At 38.6% G+C, this 27134-nt stretch overlaps 1 protein-coding gene across 2 annotated transcripts; it reads right to left on the bottom strand.

Annotated features, from left to right (window-relative positions):
• Nucleotides 1-1500: 1500 nt before the first annotated feature.
• On the bottom strand, nucleotides 1501-27134 carry CEP83 (centrosomal protein 83). 2 transcript variants are annotated; one of them, XM_071423282.1, is made up of 16 exons: nucleotides 26982-27134; nucleotides 21092-21345; nucleotides 20572-20722; nucleotides 19264-19356; nucleotides 18858-18989; nucleotides 16271-16522; nucleotides 14877-15008; nucleotides 13095-13209; nucleotides 11466-11610; nucleotides 11185-11334; nucleotides 10464-10539; nucleotides 9190-9347; nucleotides 6336-6465; nucleotides 5322-5425; nucleotides 4481-4661; nucleotides 1501-3800 (listed from the first exon to the last, which is right to left on the bottom strand). In XM_071423282.1, exons 2-16 carry the CDS (start codon nucleotides 21238-21240, stop codon nucleotides 3618-3620), a joined length of 2151 nt encoding a protein of 716 aa, XP_071279383.1. In that variant the 5' UTR covers nucleotides 21241-21345; nucleotides 26982-27134; the 3' UTR covers nucleotides 1501-3617. The 2 variants fall into 2 exon arrangements, with proteins under 2 accessions (XP_071279383.1, XP_071279384.1); XM_071423283.1 differs by lacking the exon at nucleotides 1501-3800 and having other exon boundaries at nucleotides 4483-4657.

The following is a 27134-nucleotide window of genomic DNA, read 5'->3' as shown; positions in this document are numbered from 1 at the left end:
GAGGAACAGGAAGGTAGAATATAACTTCTGATGATGCTGGGGAGGGTAGGCACTGGCCTAAACTCCAGCAGCTACAGAGTCTGAATGGAGGGGGATTCCCTGGGCCAGAGGATTCCCAGCCGCCTTCCCACCTGTGGGAAGCAGGAAAAGACCAGGGGCAGGCTGATGGTGCAGTGCCTGCCACACCTCGACACAGCCTTCATGATTTTCACTTCAACTGCACCACTTAACAGCTCTGAGGGTGATGATACTTTTTAAAAACTATACATGTTAAAAAGGATGATAGCCCAATAATCCTTCTTTCAGGAGAAGGTGCTTAAGGGACAGGAAATAAGCTTTCACACAAAAAGCCTGGGACCAACTGGGAAAGGTAGCCCACAGACCAAGTGCTGACCATCATTCCTCCTCCTGCCATTACCCTTTTTCTGCCCTCCAAGTCTTACCTGGTTTGTATGAATCTCCCCTGCCCCCTGACGTCAGAGAGCACCTTGCTGACACAGCCGCGGCTGGGGACAGAAACATGAAGCTGACAACAGTGGTTCCGTGCTGGTAGATCCTGGTGACCATCCCGTTTGGCAAAGCTGGCTCAGGCACAGAGAGTTACTTTGTACAAGTTCATACTGCAGGAGCAGCATAAATAGCTCCTGTTACTTCTAATAGCTACACTGTTTTCCTCAGAGAAGTTTAACAAATTCCCCAAGAATTTGCATAAACCCTGGTTTAGGAATGGTATTCCCTAATTTAGTTCTCCCACTGACACACTGGAAAACATGCTCTGCTCTCTCACTGCCTCACCTCCCCTCCCCTGAGGCAGGATGGAGAGGAGAACTGGAGGCAGAAAAACTAAAGATCATGAGATAAGAACAACTTCCTGGAAACAGCAATGAGATAAGAAAATGATCAGTAACAGGAACAATACTAATGACAGAGGGTAGAAGGGAGGCAGATTTACACGTGCATGCTACATGAGCCAAAAGGATCCCCTGATCCTGAGCCCAGAAAATGAACTAGTGTAGAATAACCCCAGCTCCCAGCCACAGCCCCCCTGGTACTGCAAAAATTAACCCTGTCCTGGCTGGAACCAAGACAAATCCTTATACTTACACACTATGGAAAGTGAAAAATGCAGCCTCTGGAGAGAAGAGTTGAGTCAATGCCGGTGTCATTGCTTTGCTATTCCTACAGTCTAACAGCAATACTCAATAACCTATTACAAGAGATTGCACAGTGTATTCTCACTGTCCCATGTTTTTGTTGCAGTACTTTGAAAACAACAACAATGACCACAAACCAAATACAAACAAAAACCTAAATAAAAAAAATTCCTCCAGTTCCAGGAAAATAATCATTATTGGATTATCAGGTAAAAAAAAATTAGATAAATAATTGATCCTTCACAAATTTCTGGACTGAAAATGAACTGAAAAATATATATTCAACCTAGAATAAATATTTTTGTGGTAGTTAACAAATTAGAGTAGGAATAAATACAGACGTATATTTACTTAATGCAAAGGCAATTTATTATACTAATCTCTGCTATATTATATTAAAAAATCCAATTATTTCCCATTCCCTTTATAGAAATACAAGAGGCACATTGTCAAGGGTAACAAATAGAAGTTTTCAGACCTTTTAAAATTTCATTTTATCCTTTTTATCTGCATCAAAATACCAACCTAGATGTGGATTACAGCATTGTTAGTGATCAAAACTGCAACCCAGAGTAGCATATATTAACTTTCACATTGAAAGAGTAAGAGGATATTATCAAGTGTTAAAGGATTTATAAAAAATTGTTTTAAATTTTTATATTAAATGTCAATTTTATTTTAAACAATCCAAACCTTGTAAAACAATTTTCAAAGTTTCATGTGCTAAGATTATTTAATGTTTTGACTTTATGGAAAAAAACTGAAAAACAAACCTTATTGAGAAGGGATCTTGGCAATAGTTCACAGAATCACAGAATGGTTTGTGTTGGAAGGGACCAAAGATCATCTGGTTCCAATCCCCCTGCCATGGGCAGGCACACCTTCCACTATTACAGGTTGCTCAAAACCCCATCCAACCTGGCCTTGAACACTTCCAGGGATGGGACATCCACAGCTTCTCTGGACAACCTGTTCCAGTTCCTTGCCACCTCCACAGTAAAGGATTTCTTCCTAATATCGAAACCTGCCCTTTTTCAGTTTAAAACTGTTGCCCCTTGTCCTCTGACACTCTCTGGACATAGAAAAAGTCCCCCTCAGTTTTATAGCCCCCTTTAGATACTGGAAGAATAATGTCTCCCTGAAGCCTCCCTTGCCCTGCAGGCCATGCTGCTTTTGCTGCAGCCCAGGATGTGGTTGGGCTTCTGGGCTGTGAATGCACACTGCTGGCTTGTGACCAGCCCTTCATCCATGAGAACTCCACTGTCCTTCTCTGCAGGGCTGGTCTCAGTGACTTCTTTTCCCAGTCTATAGTCACATTTGGGATTTTCCCTACCCAGATGCAGCACCTTGCACTTGGACTTGCTGAACTACATAATGTCCCCATGGGCCCACGTCTGGATGACATCCCTTCCTTCTGTTGTGTCAGCAACCCTGCTGAGGCTGCACTTGACCTCACTGCCAGTCATCAATGAAGGTACTGAAGAGCATCAGTCCCAAGAGTGAGCTCTGAGGGACCCCACTCAGCACCATCCTCTGCCTGGACATTGTGCCATGGACTACAACTCTGGCTGTGTCCATCCAGCCAATTCCTTATCCACTGAATGATGATTCACCCATCAAATCCATGTCTCTTCTGTCTGGAGATCAGCCCCGTCATGTGGGACTGTACCAAAGGTCATCATTTAGACTTCTGTGAGGCATTTGTTGATGTTCCCCTGTCAACTGTTGCTGTCACTCCATCATACAATTTGCCCATAGAAAAGGCATGATGGCTACCTTGGCTGCCGTCCTTGTCTTTCACTTGCCTCAGCACATCTTCTAGAAGGATCTGCTCCATGATCATCACAGACACAGAGGTGAGGCACACCAGTCTGTAGTTGCACGGTTCATCCTTTCTTCCCTTCCCTTTTTCCAGTCATTGAGGGCATCACCTGATTGCCATGACGTCCAAACAAGCAACAACATCAGCCAGTTCCCTTGGGGCCCTGAGATGCACATCATCAGGTCCCACAGACTTGTGGCTATTCAGCTTCATCAAATCATCCCAAACCTGCTCTTGGCTTATAGTGAAAGGCACTTCACTTCCCCTACACATGCTCAGAGAAGCAGCACTTCAGAGAACTGGGAAGTCGAGTGGACCAGAAAAACTCCGCAATTGAATCTCATTATTGAGCCTGTAACTGCTGCTATGCTAAATATCATTGCACTGGTAACACAAATTCAGAGTATAGCCTCCTCATGAATGGCAACCCTGCATATTCTTTGTATGATTCCCAGTGAGAAAAGTCCTTAGAACTGCTGGTCCTTCAACCCAGCAGTAAAACAAGTTGAGCCACAAAGGGTAACTATGCAGAATATATTTTATGCTATTCAGGCACACACAACCATGTTTTTGGCAAAATATGAAAAGCATGTACAAAGGATAAGTTATTGAAAGCTAACAGCATCAAGAGTATGCAGATTTTATTTGGAGTCCTCACTTTGTGCTTCATTTTCTCCAGTGATCTTATTTCTTGCCAAGTCCCCACATCCCACCATTACCCGCTCTCTAGATGGTCCAAGATCTTCCAGCTGTTTTCTTTGTCTGGTTTCTAATTCTTCCAATCGCTTGCCAAGCAGGGCAAGCTCTCTTTGATGCTGCTCCTCCTTGAAATGCAAAGGAAAAAGAATGTGGCTCTATTACATTTTACACACAAGGGACCAAAATGAGCAATATATTCATTTTCTTTAAGGAAGATAAAAACTGTAAAGTTCAGAACATCCTTATTTGTTAAATTTTACTCATCAATGTTTCACGGGTATTATTCTGATATTCTTGATGAACAGCATCAGGAAGAAATACATTTGCAGATGTTCCTCCTCTCAGATGAAGGAGCACACAAACCTGAAGTCTCAGTAACCTTGAATCTGTAAAGTCAACCTGCTCAACCTCAGCCAGAGAGATTTTCACCCTCAGCAGCTCAACCTAAGACTTTTAACCACACAAGAAATCAAAAGCAGCAATACTGCTTTGCAATAATGAAACCATGGTGTGAGAGCAACAGTAGCATTTCTTGCTCAGAAGGAGGCATTTGAAGCCTCTGAGGGGAGGGACAAAGCATGGAGAATTGGCTTAAAACTACACAGTTGTTACATTCAGTAACATTTTCCTTTGTCTTTCAAGTACTCCTTCCTATTGAGAGGAAGGGAACATCTCCAGATAACTCAAAAATTTCTTACTTCTGTTCAAAGATGAAATACGCCTTCCTTAAGACTAAGGTCAGTAAAAAAGAACTATTTCAATACCCTCTTTTGCTGTATTTTTCACAGCTTGTGCTATATCCCACCTGAAGAAAGGAGAAGGACGCTGCAGGCCCAGGAGGCACAGCAGACAATGGGGTTACACCGACTGGGTTGAGTCCCGGTATGTCAGGACTCAGAATTATACTGCGAAATTCATTGTGCCGACGCTGCAAGTCCTTCAGCCTCTTCTGGAGGCGAGCATATTCTTCAGAGGAAACATTCTGTCTAGGAAATAACAGATTTTTTATTACTCAAGTCTTTGTTATCCCAACACAGCAGCACAGCTCTCCACGAGTGCTCTGCTGTTTAACACCTCCAGTTTCTACCTATCCTTACACAGAAGAACTGGAAGGTAGATCTGTGTATGTTCTTTTGCCTACACATCTGTCTAAATGTCCCTCTACATATTTAGCTATCTGCTCTATTGTAGATTAGAGTTTACATAAAATAAATTAAGCTTTTATTACCATTCACAGTAGTGAGTCAGAGAAGCCACATTCATTATTAAAATCAAGCCCTCTATAGGGGCTCAATGAAGAGAGAAAAATCAGGACTTCATCTTTCAAAGAGGATGCCATGTCTGTTTCTCTTGCAATTCTGATGTCTTGTTCACTTCCTTCTTTTAAAGGGATTCCTGCAACTGCGCCTATCAGGTATTTTTTTCTCTTTTTCTTCTTGCAGAGGCAGCCCTGCAACTGTCTCATAAGCTCTCAGCTGCCCATCCTAAACAGAATCTATTCAAAGAATTCTAGTGCTGTAAAGGCCATTAGACTGGACTCTGGTTACTAATATAGGTAACATCTATCTTCAAAAATACTCCATATTTGTAAGTCACACCTTGAGCATATGTAATTATTTAAGCTAAGAAAAAGCAAAGTTAATTACCTATTTAACACTTGATTTTCCTTTTCTAGTTCTTCCATCTTGGCTTCCAAAAGTTCTATTTTCTCATGCATCCTCCTTTGTTTATTGTCATTGAGAGTCTTTCTCTGTCAAACAGATATTTCAAACAGCTAAGTAATACCTTAATAGATTAGATCCTGCAAAAATTAAATCTAAACTGTATGTGGTTTCAAGCTGTTACACTTTATAGGAGTTTCCTTCTTTAAGAAGAGATGCTGTATTTTTTGAAGGTGCTTAGATTGCCATGTTGGGAAGCAGAAGAGATGGAAAATGGTCCATAGTTGGGAATGAAAGAGGCACAACTGCCAGTCACTTGTTGGTCAGTGACCAGCTGTACTAACAAACATTAGCAGCATCTGAAAATCACAATGGTCATCCTTTAAATGGCCACATAGAAATGAGTATAAGCATAACCAAAAAAAGTATGCTTCCTGTTTTTGTTTTTTGGTTTGGTTTTTGTTGGGTTTTTTTTGTTGTTTGGTTTTTATGGCTTTTTTTTTTCTCATATTGATCTTAACTTTTCATGACCTTAAAAGACACTGGTAGGTTTCATAACCTATGTTCAATGTAGAACACCGCTAATTAATCTTGAGGTTTTACCTGCCTTTCCTTCCAAACTATTTCTTAAAAAGTAAGCTTAGGAGAAGAAATAAAATTTTAATATTCCATCAAGGAAAAGTAGAACATCATTTGTCTAGTATCTAGTATCATCATCCTCTCTCATCAAGGGGTTCACCTCTTAACAACCAATGCACACGTATGTGCAAAGAAAGCCTCACAAAATCTTTGATGGCATTATAACAAAGTTGTTGGCTGTAATATTATTTTGCATGTCATTCAACCTATTTCTATGCTAATCTTGAAGAACCCAATATATTTAGTTATTATATACAGTAGATTGCAAGTAAACGCTTAACATTGAAACGATTCTAGCTGGCCAACATAAAGCTGAACTTTACACAGGGTGGATCATTCAAAAGGGAAGAGACAACATGCCTTTTTCTGAGCAACAGCAGCTCGACATAGCTTGTTCTTCATTTGCTTGTATTTCTCTTCATACTCTGTGACACGTTGTGTAAGCATATGCTTCTCCTGCAGCCATTCCATTCGCTGGTATTCTGAAGTCCTTTGGAAAAATCAGGGCAAAAAAATCAAGAGGTCATACAATGCAGCACATCCAGTTAATACCTTAAGGCTCTTAAAACAGATGCATCTTTTCACAACTCCTACTTTTATGTACTTAAAGGATCTGATGTAAATTTTATTATGTTAACAATCTAATTGTGACTACGACATTTGAACCTGTGCATTATCCTAGGATTTCTTTAACTATCAAATTTTGAAAACTGATTCCAAGAAGCTAATTGTTGGTGCCTTGTTGGATTAGCATGCTGCCAAACCATCCAGAGAAAATTCCTCAGTTCAGGTCAAACCATCATAGTACAAGAGCAGATGCCTATTCCAGACATCAGTTGTCTGAACCGTTGACAACTACCTTCTCTGTTTAGGAGAGCAGGGTGCTGCCCTATGGGGTCTACTAAATCTTTGTAACAGACTTGCTTAGGACATGTTCCCAACCAGAACAAACGCCAGCTCAACAAGAAGCTCCCACTAATATGGTTTCTAGACAACATTTCAGCTAAACACACACCACCAAAGGCATATGTTATCTGTTTAGACTTTTGCATGGTTGCAACACACTAAAATTAGGCTGTGTTCTCTAGCAGTGTATAGGAAAGGAGCCGTTTCTCCTTGCTGCCTTGTTTGTTTTGGCTGCCTGCATTGCAAGTCAAAGCAGGCAAGAACTAATGGAATATGCAATTACATTACTGTTAAAAATTAAAATCAAATGGTGAAATTCTATGTAGCAGATTTTAAGAAGACCAAGGCCTGGTATTAGTGCATCCACCACTACTCCAGTCCTGGGCAGATGCATTTTCCCAGTGGGGACTCTGAACGCATCTCCATAAATTTCTCACCAAACCACCTCTCCCTTCCCCACAGTAGAAGTATTGGGCATCATCCACTCTCACTTGGGAAACAGAGTGTTTGGCCCCTGTGTCACCTGTCATGGCTCTTCTAGTTGATGCAGCATGGCTTGTACCTCACTCTGGACTGCAAATAACTACTAGCACCCAGGAATCAAAGCACTTTGCATGAGCACTGCTTAGCAGTAAAAGGATTTCAGCTGAGGCAATGGTTAAAAATGCTTGAGTTATGTGAGGGTGAGGGTTTCTAGAGGTGTTTTGTGTTTTGGTTTTTGTTGTTTGGTTTAGATGCCACTAACATTGTTCCCAAAATGCTAAACAAGTCCCTGTTTGAGCTCATCTCTGATCTGTATCAGGCTCATAGTTTGCCTTCAGCTTTTTTTCTCCTTTCACATTTTCATTTCCAAGCTTAAGATTGACACAGCCAGACATGCAGCAGCTTTGCCTGCTTATGCTCAATGCTCAACTGGCACTACTTATCTGGAACCTTTTATCTTCTTGTCTCATCTTTTTGTCCCTATTTCACTTCCTCTTGCTTTGGTGCAACTTAACTCTTTGGTGTTCAAGCTCATAAGAATTTACTGAACTGAGAAAGGAGGTTCTATCACTCACAGATTCATAAAAACAATGGGAACATGACCCACGGCTCCCAGGATAGCAATGGCAAGACCTGCAGGAATTACATGTAGGCTACAAAGCTGCTTCATTTCTGCAGTACCAACCTTAGTGCATCTCTCAGTACCTACATACTTGTACAATGATCTCCGAGGACTGACAAGCTCCTTCCACTGCCTTCCCAGGAAAACCTAGTCCTGACTGTTTTGTGATCCATAAATATGTAAATGACAATGACTACCTCATTCAAGTAACAGCAATGATCTCACTCAACATGTGAGTACACCTCCCTAAAGCAAACATCCAAATATTTAATGTGCTAGTGACATACTCTGCCGCAAAATGGAACAATATCTTCAAATTTTGAATTGAAAAGCACTACTTAAACTAATGACAACATAGAAATTGCAGCACCAATTAATAGGAAAGGAGATGTTAAAACAAAAGTTACATTGTACCCTTTGGAAATGTGTTTAATCTGGGACACTGACTTTTTAAAGCACCCACCACACAATAATCCAGTACTAGTTAGACAAATATTGGGTTACTAAACTAAGAAATTCTGAAAAAACATTTCAGACTGACAAACTGATCTTTAAATTCCAGGAAGGCGTTCATTTCTATATGGAATCTGAATAAAATTTGGCTTCCTTCATCATTTATTGTCATACTTTGATGACATGCGGTCAAGCTTGCGCAAAAAAAGGAAAGTGATTATTTTTAATTTTGATGAGAGGAACTAGAAGATATTTTATAAGCCTTTACTTACCTCATATCAGCTAAAAGTAGCTAGTGGGAAAGGGAAAGAAGTAGTCACACATATACTGACTGGGACTGTGGAACCTTATCATGCATAATACAATGCTTGAATGCTCTTTTCACACATACAGCTTAAACACTCTTAAAAGAACTCTCTGAAACTCTAGATCCATTTATATCTATAGAAGTTTGACACCCACTTCAGTTAAGTAGAATTTCAATTTATGCAAGAAGTGTATCTCACTAATCAATAATTAATTTTAACAGACACAAATGGAAACAAACTCCTTTGCTTTTAAGGCTGACCTGAGGAAAGCTTTTATACATGCTACGCCCACAGAACGTACAGTCATTTTTTACAACTGTTCAATATTTCCTGTCCATTTTAACTTTCTGACTTTCTTCAGAATCTACAACCCACAGTTAAGTAATCCATATGAGAAGAACACAAGTAGCATGAAAAGTAAAGCCAAAAGAAAAAAAATTACTTCTCTGTTTCCAGTTGAGCTTTCTCTGCCTGAGCCCTTGCATGTTGACATTCTTGTTTCAATCTCTCTATTATTTCCTTCAACTTTTGATTAGATTCCAGCAAATCTTTTTCTGATTGAGAAAGTGAGGCAAGCTGGAGTTGGATATCATTTATTTGCTACCAAAACAAAAAAGATTTTTTCTATTTCAGAAGGTATGCAAATAACCAGCAACTGATTTTGAGATACTGAGACAATGCAAAATGGAGACACCAACTAGCTTTAGCTTTTCATTAGCCTTTTTTACTTGTTTCTTTTCTCTTTACTCAACACTTTCTCCAGAAGCTTTACAGTAAATCATTACAAGACAAAGGGTTTCTGTTGTAGTTAAAATGAGAAAGATAGGCAGGATGCTTCTGCCACTGAAGTGTCCCCCAGAACTTCAGAAATCCAACGCTTCAGCCCCAGGCCTGAACAGAACTCGAGCACCATGAAATATTTAGCAGCAGAGCTGTGGAGCTTTCCAGGCTCTTCTGTTCCATAACATACTGAGTGTTACAGCCAACAGTGACTGTACCAATCGGTTCACAAAACAAGGAAGCACTAAAAAGTCCAACCTCTGCAGCCAGCATACACAAATGATCATTTCCCTTTCCTTTTCCTTCCCCCACATAGACATGGACACTTAGATCCCCCAATTTCTGATTTCTGGAGGAAAAAATAATTGTCTCAAACTTCAAGTGCACACAGCTTGCCGAGTACTTTGATGCACAGCTATTGTTATTACCTACAAAATAACATCACAGGCAAGCAGGAGTTAAAAAAAATAGGTTTGATTTTCAACACTGCCATCAATTGACTATGCAATAGAAATATACCTCTTTACACTAGTTTGTTCATTTATGAAACATCTGTTAAACACTTGAAGAACCTCAGATGAGAGACGCAGTGTAAATGCAAAGCATTACCTAGAAACAATTTATAAGTCTCCATGGCAACTGAATCTCCAGTTAAATAGTGCATAACCATATTCAATATACCAGTCTATAAACATTCAGCTTTGAAATCCCTGTTACCCACAAAACACATGAAGCAAAAAACTGTAATCCATTTACAGAGGTCCAGGAAAGCACGATTGATTTCTGAACACTTCTCCTTTAAATATCTGAAGTACACATTTCATCCCTCCAGGGGAAAAAAAAAGCCTTAAAAATTCAATCTTCAAATGCAGGACATGGTAACTACAGGAAAGAATGTATTTCTCTATAAAACATTATAATGCAATAAAACCTTACCTGTTTCAGATTAGCATTTTCACATTTCTTTTCTTCCAGCTCTTTTGTCTGCATAGCTTGCTGTTGAATTTTTAATCTAAAATTGTGTAAGACATCCTTATTTTTATCTAATCAAAATTCCAATGCTATAAATTAGGACAAATCAGCCTGACAAATAAATAGCATTATTTGAAAGGCTAATAAATATTTAGCTAAAAAAGTATTGAAAATATATTTCTATTCATTCTTAGAATTCACATAGGAATAAGACTTTTGGAGTATGATTCATTTTATCATGCTAACCTTCAACTATAGTAAGTTAAGTAAACTCCCAACCATAATAACCAACTCAGAGATATCATATCAGGTCTCAGATTGCCAGTTTCTGCTATGGTGCCATTGTGGAATGAGAAATTATTTACTCTAACACTGGGGCTATGCCAGCAGCCAGCACTAAACTAGTTTTAACAAAGTTGTATTGCCAAATTACTATTTCAAAAGGGTTATGGAAAATAACACTTAAAGTTTTGGATGAAAAGGGTTATCATTTAAAACAATTAATTTTTAATTCTGCACTCTTTTTTACATAGTGCAAAAGATAATCTTGTTTAATCTACACCAGTGAACACTTCATAATGAAGACTTCTGTATCTATGAATAGTAAGCTTTCATGCTGTCTACTGTAAAAACATTAAAGAGGGAAAATGAGAAATCTGTGCTAAGATTAGAAAAGTCACACTACCGCAAACGCTGAAGTTCCTTTTTGCTAGATTCTTCTGCCATCTGCACAGCACGTAGTTTCTCTTCATACTGATCCTTTTCAGATTGCCTCCAAGAATCTTGTTCCAGTTTCATCTTTTCTAGATCAGCTAGTCTGTTTTCGAGTTCTAACCTAAAACATTATTCAACATACACACAAGAATCACTAGAAAATGTCAGAAGTGTTTAGTTAAGAGTGATATTTTTAAAATTATCACAAAACTGTCCTCTTTTAGAAACTGAGGAGGCAATCAGTAGACATACTTCTCATTCTGTAAGGCTGCAATATTGTCAAAAACTTCCTCTTTGGCAGCTTGCACTTTACGAATTAGCTCCCGATCCTTTTCCACTAAAAGCACTTTATGCCGCTCAACAGCTGAGGTAAGAATTTCCTTGTCAGACAGCAATCCTGCATTATACATTAAAAAAGTTAAACATGTCATTGGTAAGAACCTCCTAGGAACCTATATTCAAATCACTTTATAAATTCACAAAAGGGAACCAAAAATCTCAATTCAAATGACAGAATTAATGGGGGAAGGAGAAAAAAACAAAACACAAGAAAACATGAAGAGACCTTTCTTAGTCTAACAGTAATATTTCCAAAACTTTTGAAAAGTAACATTACACTGGAATAACGGTCTATGAGAGTTTCTTACTTTAATAAATGATAGTAATTAAACAGTTAACAGTTAATAGTTAACAGTTATTACAGATTTAAACACCACAGCAATTTATACAAAGCATTTGTGTCTGGATTGAAAAAATTTTAAAAGTGTTCCATAACAGCTATGCAAAGGTCAAGCAAGAAAATTTTCATTTTCGGAAAAAGCTTACAGTAAACAGAAACTGGTTGTCATTGAAACCAGTAACTGGGCTACGACAAATCTCAATTTTAATCCACCTATATTACCAAATGAGACATTTCTAAAACCAGGACTTCATAGGCAGGGACAAATTATACAAACTAAAATCTTGTAACTGACACCTGTATTCACGGGCAAATAAGCCAACATGCTCTAACAGTGACTCCTGGTTATTCAGCTAATTCAGCAATGCAAATGGAATTCCACAGTAAGTTCAGGTTAACTTAAATCTTGTCTGTATTCAGTTTCGTATTTTATAGAGCCATAGAGCCATCATTTCTAGTTTGCAATACACTGTAAGCATATTGTCAATACATTAAACACCACTTTTTCATTGTTCCTAGCAAACTTACTATTAAAGCAAGTGAACAGAAACAATTATTTCAGGAAGACAAATGTACTATTTTGGGGCTATGGCCAATCAGTGAAGAGAGTTCTCTTTAAAACTGTGTAATTGTGTAGTTGTGTGATTTAAACACAACTAGTACTAGAAAGCTTTGGCCTTTTCACTCTAGAAAGCTATTTCAAGTTGCCTAGATACTCAGCTGCATCAGGTAGCTTACAGCAATGCCTGTTCCCTTCAAAGAATGAGCTAGGTGCTGTATTTTGTTTCATGTGGCAGCCTTATGGAATTGGTATCAATTCCACAGACACAGAATCAAAAAAACCCAACCACTGAAGCTCTGTGGCATGATACGGTTTCAAGCAGAGTATGAAAGAGTCGAGAATTTACCAATAATGGAAAAAAATAACCATATGAAGTACATAATTTGAAACAGATTATGCTCAAATTGTGTCACAAATGCACTAATTTACATAAATGAAAAACTGCTCTCAATTGTTCTTTGCCTGGTAGAGCAAGTGAAACAACACAATTATTTCAAATATCAAATGAATTGTCAGATCTATGACCTAGGCCAGAAGTACAAGCTGAAGACTGCTGGGGAGCATTCGGACAAAAAAACAGTTGTATTATTCTAACTGAAGTAAACAGATGAAATAATTAGAAAATAATTTCATACTTTACCATCCATTTCACTTTGAATCTTGTTTCTCTCTCTTTCTACTTCACTCTTTGTTCTTGCTGCCTCCAGTTTGACATTTGTTATTTCCAACTTATGTGAATGTTTAAGTTCTTTTACCTATGAATTAGTAAAAACCAACATCAAATTAACTATAATAAATTTATGTATATTTACTTTACTTCTGACTAAAGATACCTCAGAATCAAGCTAAAATAAAATTAAATTGAATCTCCACAAGTAAATCAAAACAGTGATATCCAAAGCCAGAACATCAACTACTTCCCCAAGTAATTTCAATTTGGTAACTACTTATACTCCCCCTGGCCTCCTGGAGTGCTACTCAATTTCTCAAAATCCAGGTCTACATAGTCTTGAAGTGCATTTTAAATAAAATACTGCTTTACAGACACATCAAATGGCCTCATAAAAGTAGGAACCTTAAGAACATCAAATCAATGAAAATTACTGCTTGCATGGAAACTTTCTATAGTTTAGGCATTTGAACGCAGTAATTACACGGTCAATGCGAATTAAATATCTGGAGAAAAGCACTTATAATGAAAATCCATTCACAATGACAAATGTAATTACAACCTGCTTGCATATACAAGTGGCAAAAGGTTAAGAATGACACAGTAGCTTATTAAGTAACTACATGGAAGATTCAGTTGCTTATATATCAAGTTGATAACATTCAGGGCAACTTGAAAAGATTTAAGGTGGCTTTTTTAAGGCAGAAAATCCAGAAGACAAACATGCACCTGTGCTCAGGAATAGGTTTGAGTGGGAGCAGAAGCAGGTGGAGGTTACTATAATAAAGCTTCTATTTTCCTCCCTTTGAGAAACATGACTGTAATATTTTATTTTCTCCTGCTTCTGGAGGGGAGCAGAGAAGACCAGTTGATACAAAAAAATAAAGACTGTAACAATATTCTATATATTCTGGGAAATGACTGAAAAATCTTTACCAGAAGTTTTCCCTTCCTATTTAGCACTCATGGGGGCCAAGTAGGGTATATTACATAAAGAGGCTTTAAATAGTGGTATAGCTATACCTTATTCCTACGGTAAATTAGAACTTTTTTTAATGAAGGACCAAAATTAAATACTTAGCACTCATAAATATGCACTGTAAAAAGATCTCAAAAAAAAAAAAAAAGAAAAGCATACAATCATTAAACGAAACCTCTAAGATCTGGTGCCAACGCAACAAAGTCACTCAAATATGCTTTAAGACAATGGTCAACTTAAAATGCTGTGATGCAATTCTGTACTGAAATGTTTCTGTACAAGCTATGCTGGCATTAACCAAAGAAAAAAGCTATGTTAACGTGATTATTCGGCTTCTAATATAACCTAAATCTCCACAAGTAACTCCAATGCAGCTTGATTCCTGTAGCTAACACAGCCCATTCAGAGGATAGTTTTTAAGACCTCCAGAAAAAAAAAAAGGTAGAAAGATCAGTTTTAGGCTGACTGTTTTCATGAACATTGAAAACATGAATATAAAGATACCACTTCACAAGTCTTGTTCTGTTCAGGAAAAAGATCTAGAAGAAGGAATAATAAGAACATAACCTCAATCTTTAGAGAGACTTTCAGGTATGACATATCTCCTGTAAAGTTATATATTCTTTGTCCTTCAACTGGAACTGAGGGAAAAATTCCATACCTATTTTAAGTCACAGCAGATGACATTGTTACTTTATTTTTAGTTTAAAATATAAGCAGAAAAACATAAAAGGATGTGAAAAATATATTTTAGATACCATAAAAGTACTTACTTGAGCAGCTAAGGAATTGACTTCTCGTTCAGATTTGTGGAGTTTGCTAGTTAAGAGAATGTTTTGCTCATGACTCGTCTGCAGTTCTTTCTCAATGCGATCAACCTGTAGTTCAGCAGACTTCTTTTCTGCCTTGAATGAAGGAAGTATTTTTAAGATTTTTGGAGCTGGGTTGCCTCTTGTTACTCATTTGAAATGTTTGGTTGATCTGGGCTTTCAGATATTACTGTCTCATTATAATATATCATATTACATATAAATATTCAACTTTGTTCAACCATATATTCCAATACAACAAGGGTCTTGAATTTTACTGGAAACTCACAACTATTTTTACTAACACCTCCTACACAGAATCACTCCCATTTTCAATCCTCCTTGATAAGGAGTAGTGGTAATCTGACTTACTTAGGAGGCAGCAGGTGTGCTTACCAGTAAATTACTGGGCTATAAACAGTGTAACTACAATTAGTGTTTACAAAGTGTAATATGCTGGCCTATGCAGTTATACTGATGGAAGAATTAACATCCTGGAGAGGAAATAAAATGCAATTTCTGCATTATAGACTCTGATCTTTACAAGACAAGATCCTGATCTTTACAGAAGATCAAAAAGGTAATCTAATGATTTCACCTTTCTTTTTCTAAACACTTCTGTTTTCAGCAGGGCTCTCTTTAAAGCTGTCAAAGAAGATTACAGCACTTTTTAAGTTGAGATCAGAGCATTTTGTAACTGAAGTATACAGCACTGATAATAGTAAAGGAAAAAAAAAGAACCATCTATCTGCATGCTGCAACTGTGCAAAAAATCAAGATGAAGAGGCTCACTGCCTAGAGAGGTAGCAAGGACTGACAGAAGGTCTGAGGACAACAGAGGAGGAATACAGTGGAATCCTGGGAAAAGTGCAACAGCCCAGAAATACCAAGGAGAGCAACAGCTGAGTACTAAACAACTGCAGTAATGTGGTGGAGAAAGAAGAGGCATAGGTTAGGAAAAATGATGGCAGATGAGGAAAGGATTAAAGAGAGGAGCATCATGTGACATTCTTGAAAAGAATAAAGAATTTACTGCAGTGGATTATTAACATATTGGTTTCTAAGTCCAGCTAAGTAGCAACAAATACTGGCTTACTGACTACAAATATGGATACGACTCACTTGTTTTGAAAGGACAATTATTCAGCATAATCTCTCAGTTGAGAGACTTTCCAAAGTTGAACTGGCAGTGCATGACTCCCAGTCAACTACAATCTGACTTTAAACCTGAAATGTAGAAATTCGAATTGCGGAGCCAATGGCAAAATTATCAGTGATTTCAGTGACAGTTCTGTCAGGCCAAGTTGCTACTCTTACTACACTCTACAAGGAGGCAAAATAAGAAAAGAAAATCTTACCTCTAGAGATCGCATCATGGTCTGCATCTCAGCTAACTGTCGTGCTTGTACTCTTTGAACATTTTCTGCTTGCACAACACTGTTGTGTCTTTCTGCTCTTAGTTCTTCGACTTCTGCTTCTAAGGCTTTTAATTTCTGACACAGCTGTGCCTTTTCTCTAGAAAGTGCCTCCACACGTTTACTGTCCCTTGTGGGATCAATGCTAAGCAGCTGGTTATGGAGTTCTTCCTTATCTTTATCCAGTCTTGCAATCTGATAGTTGTTAATCAGAAAAATAAAAGTTCTTACATTGATTAGGTGTCAGGCAGCAATAATTACAGTAGTTAACAATTCAGAAAAGAGCAGCAGTGGACATTTAAACATTCATTTGCTTAGAGTAGGAAAATCAAAGCAAGACTACCTGAATGCCTGTTATTAGTGTGGTCTTTCTGAGAACACTACAGAGTGCAACACTGACTGATGTCCTCATTAGCAAGCTGGATGATAGCATGGAGTCACTTTCAGCAAGCTTGAGTGTGACACCAAACTGGGGGGAAATGGTCAATCTGTTGGAAGGCAGAATTGCTATCCAGAAGAATCTGGACAAGCTGAAGGAATGGACAGAACTGGATCCTCTACAATAAAAGGAGCAAGTCATGCACCTGAGATGGAGTAATCCAATGCAACAGTACAGGCCCATAGCAATTGTCAAGGAAGCATCTCCATGGAAAAGGATCTGGGGGTCCTAGTGGACAACAAGCTAAACATCAGTCAGTAGAGCACCCAATCCAATCCTGGCAGATTGGCAGAAGGATAACTAGCAGATCCAGGGAAGTGATCCTTCGTCCTTTTTCCAGTACTGGTAAAGCTCTACCGTGTCAAGTCCAGATGGCCACTAAGGTTTTCAGAGGGTTGGGGAATATGACATATAAGGACAAGCTGAGAGAACTAAGCCTCAGCTCAGAGAAGATGCACAGTGATGGGAAGAGAGGCAACAGCCACAATTTGGAACACATCAAATTCCAACTATGTATTATGAAAAAAGGTTACCATGAAGATAAGTTCAAGACTTGGCTGGACATGGACCTGAACAACCTCATCTCATTACACTTCAATATTTTAAACAAGATTTTGGAGTATAAAGAGTCTCTTCCAACTTATCTTATGATTCCACTATTTTATAATTACAACAGAACTCAAATCTGCTAATAATTCCAGACAGCCAACATGACTGGGCCCCAACAGACTAGAAATCAAAAAACAAACAAACAACCCAAACCTAAATCCAATAAGAACAACAACAAACCCCCAAGTCTCTCTTACAAAGTAGTACAAAAGGTACAAGCCAATCTGGAGACTGTAATTAACAAACATATAAATTCATGGATTGTTACACTACAAAATAAGTTACATGGACTGAATATAATAGAGGGACCAAAAGAGTGAGAAAGAAAGGTATGTAAGAATTCTCTCCACATTTGGAGATTAGTGCAAACTCTGATCTGCAGCAGTCCTTCTAAAAGTTTCACCAGCGTTCTCTATGAACAAACCTGATTTCTGCAGCAAAAACTCTCCAAATGCCTTTTATGAGGAGATTCAATTGCATTATATGCCCAAGCCATCATTTAAGAATTAGGATGTTTTTATAGCCTCCTTGAGCAAAATGACATGGAATGTTAAAAAACCTTGGAGAGAAACCAGATCACACTGTGCCCTGGGCTCAAGGTAGCTGCATTCTGTGTTAAGTGTGCTAATTAGCTGCAGGACTAGCAAAAACTCAACAAGCCCATGAGAGAGGCAGGCTGTAAAGCAGCATGTGGGTTTAGCTCCAGGAAGGACAACTGTTCTGTTTTTAATGCACTACATTTGCAAACTTGGATTGATTTTGCAAGTGATGATTGCTTTGATTTTTGTCTGATGTTTGGAGTAATACATTCAAATCTGGCATCCTAGAATATATGCTTCCAGACAAATACTTACATGGATATGCAAATGACATCTGCAACTCATTTACAATGATGTATCTATTTAAAACATAAATAAGCTGACAATTTATTTAGCTACATACACTTTTGAAAGTCCAAAGAAATTAACAAATGGTTTCTTCAGGAGCTAATACAAATGAAATAAAGTTACCAAAGTTTTCAGTATCCTTTTGATTATCACTATCTTGATCCAAACTAACATCATGACAAGTACATTGCAAAACATACTCTTATCTGCTATTAACAATATATCTTCCTTGATAAGTTGCCACATAAGAAATTTAAAGCCTAAACTTACATTGGTTACTCAGATAATTTATTAATTTCAAATTAGCATCATATCACAAATCACAAATGTGATTAAAAACAGCATTAAGCAAATGTCATTTACCAGAAAGCAAGTTATTCTTACTTTTAATAGCACAAATAATACTGCAATCCATCACTGAACAAATCTATAGAGGCAGCCTTAGGCTAAGTCACAGAAGTGCTTTGAGAATTAAGAGAATAGAAACAAACATGAAATGCAGTCAAACTGACAACCCTTCAAGCACCAACAGTTCCACAATGTTCAAGCAACCTTGTCAGAGATACTTTCTAAACTACTATAATATTCTACATACCTCAGCCTCATATTTTATTTTCTTCTCTTCTAAAACATGTGCATATTCTTCCTTTTGATGCTCAAATTCTGATTTCAGAAAGGTATGGTCGTAACGAAGTTTGTTATATAGTGTTCTGTATTTTTCTACTTCCTAAGTTAGAAAAAAAAAAAAGTTTTCAAATTTATTTCCTTTAAATGTCCATGCAATGTTCCTGTTGCTTCACAAGTTATCTTTGATTAACTGAATGCTGCCTCCTCCCTCTTCTATGATTTCAACCTTCCCTGAGGTTGAAATCTGGGACAACAGTACCAGAGAAATAATGCCATGCTCCCCTTTCAGTTTTAATTTCCTAAGGTTTTAGGAACAACTATAAAGCAGCGATCACTACTCTAAATGAAATAAAATTTCAATACCTATTACTTACATTTTCTAGCTTCTGATAACGCTCTCTCATAGGAGACTCCAATTCCTCATACATTTTTGCTTTTAACCGTTCTAATTTTTGAGGAGTTAGCACCTTAAAACAGAAAAGTATCACAAATAATTAGTCATATTCATTCATATTATTTACACTGTGATTGGTCACATAGCCAGGAATAAAGTATTTCAAATATGTTTTTAGGAATTTTACTTAATTTTCTAGGTTTTTCTAAAGAAATTTTAATAGCAGTTACAAAAGCAAAAAAGAATTAGTGAACTAAAAATATTCTGGGAAGATAACAAGCATTTGGAATGTCAGCATTTATCAACAGAAGCAATACAAATTTCAGGCTGAATTGCCAAGAGATTTATCTCCTTTGTGGGGGATGGGGGAAGGAAAAGCAGTCTCACATAAAAGATAAAGAATTAATGTCCAACTTAAACAGTAAGTGAACCAACCCAAAAAGATCAAAACAAGCAACACCAAACAATTATTTGCAAAACACATTAGATGTGTGTTCTCCAACAGGTACATGGATACCGGTTTGAATGAAAAAAACCATCAGGAAAGATTCCTTGCCTTAAGCTCGATTCTGTATGGTATTTTGTTAAAATTTCTTGGTATGGTTCACACAGCAAACTATCTACCAAGAAACAGAGTCTAAAACAAAAAATTTCATCCACCACTGTGACATAGTCTTATTTATTCTACTTTTCTTTCACTTATCTGTACCCTGGAATCCCTGGAAACTAGTCCTACATATGGTACTGAGTCACATCTCCTCCATTCAGAGTCTGGGATCCTTTGGTTAGGGATTATATTTGTTTCCTAAGAACATGTCCTGTGTTACTTTAAGGAAACAAGCAGTTACATAGAGTGTCATCCAAGTTATCTTAAATGTTGAGGAGTTTTTTTGTTTGATTTCAGTTTGGGATTTTTTAAGAAAAAGAAAGAAGAAAGTTGTCATCACAAAGAGAAACAAGTCACTATCTAGTCACTTATCCTAACAGGTTTAGGCACCTAAGTTACCCTCCAAGACAGATGATTCTCCCCTTAACAGCAGAGCAAGTACAGATAGAGACTGAGAGTCTTACACAGCACCTAACAGGATTTGGATGATTCAGGTAAATAAGGAAACACTAATTTCAACCCATAGTCACTCTAGAGAAGAGCCATTACTTGGATTGGGTGCATTTCAAGACATCTGAAATATATCCAAGCTGGGTATGCATTCTGCATTAACAGAAAAATATGAATGGTCCTACTACAGGATAAAAAGACATCCCAAGTCCTTCCAGTAAATTATCTCACCTGCTGCTTCACTTGTTCCAGCTCTTGTGTTTTAGCCAGCAACTGCTCTTGGAAGTCAGCAAGAAGCTGCTGAAATTTGTCATGTACAGTCTGTTTTTCAACTAACAACCTTTTCAGTTCATCTTGTGATTTGGTATAATCCTCTTGCAATCTGAAAGATAAAATACGTATTTACTTTACATTCACCTTTTAAAATTAGACCTTAAAGCTCAAAAGACTCACACACAGAAGCAAACATACGGACACCAAATAAGAACTAAGCTATTAATATCATCTTTCTGTAATATACTGAAAAGTTATCCCACACTTATAAGCATAAAAAGTGCTGCAGAAACCTTACCTGCAATGTCTTAAGGTACTTTGACTTGTTTATTTTCTTATATGAAGAAAAATCTCTTAAAATCTCTCCTTACACACAGGAATAGCTAACACACATTTCACACATACAAATAAATCCCTTCCAACATTTAGCTTCACCTTTTAACAACTCAAAGAGAGAAACTTGCTTAAATTGACGTACCTTAGATGTTCTGCCCTTAGAGTTTGGTAATTTGCTTTGTGGTGTTCACTTCGCATTTTTTCATCCATCAAAAGTTTTAGTATTTCTTGTGAATTAACTGCTTCACCACTTTCACCCACAAGAGGAAGAAGGTTGCCCAAACCATCCATCTTATGAGGACTGCTCACGATGAGTATGGAGAGGACAAGATTAATGTATAACTAATCTACAAGACCATCCACTCGTTATGCTGACATCTCAGAAGATCAAGACACCTGAACAAATACAAGGACATGTAATTAGCATTCAAGTACATTCACAGTTCAAAGGTTACACACACTGCTTTTGCTTTAAGTACAGAAGAATCCTGGTTCTGCTTTAACACAGATTAGAAACCTTTACTGGAAGTGCAACTCTTCTCTCCTCATGCAGCCTGTCCTGAGAAGTAATAGCGCTTCCAGGGGCACAGAATACACTTAAACATGAAGGTCATTTGAGTCAATACAAAATAAGAACAAGCACTACTATCTGAAAGATTACAAGACATGTTATTTTTACTTATGCTATACACTGAGACTCCAACCATGATGCCCTAATTATGCCTTTTTAATCAGAGTTCAAACAGAGGTCACAGATAGCAGACACACAGCTTTTCTTACTACTTATTAAAAAGTCTGTCACGCTGTCCTAACATGTTGTATTAATCAACACACCAGTATTTCAGCTGGAAGAAAAGCAGATAATTCTCTACTGAATTCCTACCAAGCCCTCTCTGGAGAAGAGCTAAGGTGTCAGGGACAGCCTGGAAGACACCTGCCCACAGTTCAGTCCTGAAATATGCCACTTCCTTATTTTCAAAGTTTATCTTGCAGTTGCTTGTGATCTTTCCAGAAAGACTTTTGCAAAATGTGATAATATCAGATGGTGTGAGGAAAGCTGCAAATCAAGAGTTCCTGAAAAATAAGGAAGTATGCTAATGTGCCTCATTAGTGCTTTTTAATATTTGAAGCAATAAGTATTAATCTGATCACTACTGACACTTCCACAGGATCTAGGGGAGGGAGGACTGTAGCTGAATTTTAGGGAAGTTACAAAGATTTAAAAACAACTACTCTGCCATTTTAGCTTTTTGCATAGCTGGACTGATGCCTAAGAAGTCCATGTCTGCAGTGTGCAAGTAAAACTCAAACAAAAACAGTGATAAATCCCTACCATCACTACAAATACCTTGCCTTCTTTACATGTATATTTTCTACCACTGCACTCTTTCATAATTGTATCTTAAACAGTTCAATTTGACTTTATAAACCCCTGAACTATAAGCAAGATGAAAATATGGGGAAAAAACCCATTCCACTACGACATGATAATGTCAAGAAAGCATAAATGTAAGACTTTCTTTCCCAGTTTTCCTTCCTCTGTTGCTAAAACAAGAAAACGTCAGAGAAAAATCTACCACTCGTAACATCAGTCTAGGCAAAGCAACAACAGCAAGTTTGTATTCTGCTTTACCCAAATTTGCTGAGAGAACGAAGAGGAAGAAATCAGAATAAGGAACATTCTCCTCTGTGGCTGTCCTAAATGCACAACCAATTTCAAACATTAATGACACAGGTTTTGAAGACCCTTCTAATGAATACAATCTCTTTTTCATCCCTGAATTTTGTTGGCTGTTGAGAAACAAAGGACAACAGCAATTTTCAAGCTCAATATAAAGACATTTTCAGTTGTTAAATCAACAGCTGGAGGAGGAGAACAGGTCCGTGATGCTAAAGACAATAAATCACGTGAGAGGAGAGAAAGCTCTGGTACACAGAAAAAATTCAAGGCAGCATGTCCCTAAGAATTTCTAAGCATATCAACAGGGTTAACAGGATCACTATTAAAAGCAAACAAAAACCCCACACAAACAATAAGAACAAACCAAACCAACAAACCGAAACAACAAAAAAACTCCAACAATCAGGCAATAGCACTTTGTTTTCATATGTTATAGATACTAAATGTAACTATCAAACTGTAATCCAAAGCTCAGAATTAGGAACATTTAAAGTCAGATCTGAATCCTGCTGCTTACTCAAGTAAGAAGCATTTTTGAAGTGGCATAATGGAGATAAAGTCAAAGACACCAAGGAAACACTACGTTTTCTGAAACAATGTCAGCCAACAGGTAAGCTGGAACACCGCCTTTTCTACTTCTCTATTCCAAGCTGCTGCAGGTGAGAAGTGTATTCTCTCCTCACAGCTTTCATTGCTATCAAAAAGTGCACAAATTACAAAGCAAGACACACACCTGGCCATGTATTCATATGCATGAAGATTTCATGAAAAAGATAAAAGGAAAAAAGAGAGGGAGATAATTGCAGCTGACAAAACAATGCTCCAGACTGCAAAAACCTGTTGTATTTAAGGAAACAAAACTCTTTTAGCTTGCAGGGACATCTAGCGGCAAATGCCATATTTGCATTCCTGGTGGCAACTGAAACGAACAGATTTCATTACTTCATAAGAGCTCTTTCCTCGAAAACACAAAGAGCAATTTGTAATATTTAACCTATTCACATGCAAAAAAGTTTCTAAAGTTTCTTCTTGTTTTGGCATTCTTTTCTCCACATCATAAAATAACCTCTGGCAGTAAACTGCCAATAGTCAACAACATTTAGGGATGCCAATTAAATATATTACCAACCAGAATCTCTTCTGTGCTAATGGCTAACAGTAGTTGCTCACAGTCAGTGAACAGGCCTTAAATAATCTTCAAAATTACACAAAGACAACAGCCATAATTTTTGAAAAATAATTTAAAAGAACACTAGGTTCTTCCTCTCTTGGAGATGTGTTCAAGAAGTGGAGGAGCATAAATCTTACTTTAAAGAAACTAAACCCACCATCATATTTAAACTTAATTGTACACCTACTTATTTAGCAAGCTACCAAACTGCAAATTTGTATCAGTCATCCCAAATTCATACTATGAAGCCTTAACATAATTTTTCATAGGTATAAATACAAAGGCATTGGTGCAGAGTCCTGAAACCTAGGAAATGCATACTCTATAGGTAAAATGGTAGTACTGTAGAATACCTAAGTGAAGTAAATAAATTACATTTCCAGGAATCATCTTTGTTTTGCCTTTCTTCTCAAATTATTTCTCTTCCTAAAGAGAGAAACACTGCTGAATTACCTACTAGTCATCTCTCCTCTTTATAGCTGCACCTCACAAAAGGGCTTTTCTTTTGCAAGATTTTTCAGCTATATTATTTTAACTTTTTCTTTGCTACAAGCTCTTAAAAGTGAGAATACTTACATTTAGAGAAAAATATGATATATCAATATGATATTAATTTTTATGGCATTTTGTTTACTACAGCAAGGCTTCCTTCTTGTTCACCTGGCATAACCAAATGTCATGACTGCACCATGTATTGGTCATTCCCCTGAGTGCCATACATAACTCACTCATGGCTCTCTTTTCCATGCCACACTTAAAACACTTAAATTTATTGTCTTTGAACACAGTTTGAAACTTCTAGATGATACAATGAATATAATTTTGCAACTAACAAAAAACTGACAGTATTTAGCCTTGTGCCAGGTTTTGCTCAAGCAGTAAAATTCTCAGTGAAATCTGTGAAAGTCAAAGAGCTTCTTCACACAATTCGTGGTCTAATTCCTCTGCCTGCATCTCTCACAACTCCAGACCTCTTTATTTGCTCTTTCTTTTTTTCTAATCCAATTAGCCAAGATCTTCTGAAACAATGAACTATTTGCCTGAAGGAGTGAAAAACTCAAGGAAAGCACAGCCTCATTAAAGCAGCTCTTCAAACACCACCCCTTCTCATCCCTGCTCAAGAGTCTACAGTAAGACCAGATAATGGTCTAATGCAAAAGTGCAATCCAACACAAGAGCTCACTGTCACCAGGAACGGGAGGGCTCCACTCCTCCTTTCTTTGTCCCCATTGCTGTGTTTGTCATTCATCAGACCCCTTCATGAACAGTTTTAACTCAAGAAGCCAACACACTCAAACAAGCAGAAGACACTCAATAGTTTTTCTGTGAGGTCAGTGAGTCACACGAGCTCATGGAAAAATCCAGCAAGCGACATCATCAGTGAAAGTGGGCAGCTGGTACGGACTAGGGCAAAGGAACAAAGAGCCAAGTAAACAGACAGGAGGAGGAGCAAGCCTTTCTCCTTTCAGGAGCAGAGAGCTGGCACAGCACAGAGCTCAGATGTTCACAAAATCACAGCCTTGGACTAGATCCCCAGATTTTACACAGTCACATTTCAGTGAAACAAACCCTATCTTAAACAGCTATGCAACACACTCATAAGAGATCAGACTTCCCATGAAAATCAAGTGTGCAACAAAAAACACCCCAACCCCCTTCTATATCTTTTTGGAAATGTGGCAGCACACCACATTTTACTTTAACAGCCCATATTCTACTGATCTGTCATCATCAACTTGCAACAGTCAACGCAATCACCTTAAAAAAAATCTAGGGAGGCAAAACCAAAGAGAAACAGGAAATCCTTTGTTATAGAGAGTTCCATAACCCAGACACTGCTCAGATGTTACTGCAGAGAATCCACTGAAAATCAATGCTTAACACTTTTGTGCACCAATACTGGAGAATATCTGTATGACAGCTGCATTACAGAAGACACCAAGCTCATGCAAGCTACTCTCACTCCCTCCACAACAGCGTTCAAGGTACAAGTTTCAACAACCATTAACCATATATTATGGCAGTGTCCATCCCTACACACTGCACATGGTACCACCCTCTCAGTTTCTGTCTTACACTACAGATCTGGTTACTTATTATTATTAGGTGAAAAACAATAAACAAGGTTCTCTCTTAACTCAAGGTTAAAATTTGTGCTTTAGCCACACACACTACCAAGCCACAATGAGAGTAGTTACTGATCAATTTGAATTCTGAATGGGAGCTACACCTGGTAAATTGAGCTGTAGCCAACAGCAGCCAGTCTCCAAACACCACGTATGTTTTCCATTGTTTTTTCACGGCAAGAAGCCTTCAAACACACATAAACCTTCACTCACTAAAATTTCATTCAAAGTTCTACCCGGGATTTTTGCAAATACAGCTACATTCCACAAACAAAACTCTTCTGAAAAATTACTTCCCTTTCATGCTGACTCAAAAACCGAGATGTTCAGGGAGGGCATAGGTTTCACATTGTCATACATATCCCACACCTCCTGTAGGCAGAAACATGATTTTATTTACACTCTGCTGTACGTGGACGAAGATCGAGTGAGAGGCCAAGCGAGCCGCTTAAGTCACTGTGATCTTTTTGCTGTTTTGTTTTTGTTTTGTTTTTTTTTTTTACTTTTAGACATGGGAGCTCCGTAAGAGGAATAACACTAACACGGCTGACACACAACAAGAAGCACAGAAAAATAACAATCTTCCTCCCAGCGAACGTGGCTGAGGATGGCTGGTGGAAAGCAAAGCAGACAAGCGTAAACACTCGAGAGCCTGCAGCGAGCGGGCTCCTCCTGCCCCCGAAGCGTGCCAGGCGATGGCGAGCGCGGCAGGCCGCACAGGCCGCGGCAGCCGTTCCCGGGGCTGGAGCAGCGGGCACAGAGCGGCGCTGGGCCCTCCCGCCCGGCTGCGCGGTCACCAACGGCGCGGGCCGAGGGGAACGCGCGGGGCCGGGCACAGGCCGAGGGACCTCCCCGCCCGCCCGCCCGCCAAGAGCTGCGGCCCCACGCACGCAGAAGGGCCGCGGTCAGCCCAGCCCCCATCGGAGCCCGGCTCCCCCCTTACAGCCCGGTGCCCCGCACGCCCCGGCTCCCCCTGGCACAGCGGAACCCCCGCCACAGCCCAGCCAGGCGTGGCTGCCGCCGGCCCGAGCGATTTAAAAATGGCGCCTCTCACCTCCCGCCGGCCGCGCCGCCCGCCGGGCCCGCGGCGGCCGCGGGGCACGCTGGGAGCGTTGCCGGGGAGACGGGCGGGCTCCGGAATGGCGGGGCCGCCTTCAGGGCGCCCCGAGTTCTCCCTTGCCGCTGCGCTCGCACACAGATCGGCTGC

The sequence above is a fragment of the Agelaius tricolor genome, unplaced genomic scaffold (genome assembly GCF_023055355.1).
Source record: "Agelaius tricolor isolate 1412-34295 unplaced genomic scaffold, bAgeTri1.0.p SCAF_3, whole genome shotgun sequence".
In the NCBI taxonomy this organism is placed as follows: domain Eukaryota; kingdom Metazoa; phylum Chordata; class Aves; order Passeriformes; family Icteridae; genus Agelaius; species Agelaius tricolor.
Note: the sequence above shows the minus strand (reverse complement) of the source record. Positions and strands in the feature narration are given on the sequence as shown.

Coding starts and splice junctions, on each gene's coding strand:
- CEP83 (XM_071423282.1), bottom strand. CDS start 21,240: ATGGATGGTTTGGGCAACCTTCTTCCTCTTGTGGGTGAAAGTGGTGAA. Junction 16,523..18,857: donor AAATAAAATATGAGGCTGAG/GTATGTAGAATA, acceptor AACAACTATCAG/ATTGCAAGACTGGATAAAGA. Junction 9,348..10,463: donor AAAATGCTAATCTGAAACAG/GTAAGGTTTTAT, acceptor TTGTTTTGGTAG/CAAATAAATGATATCCAACT.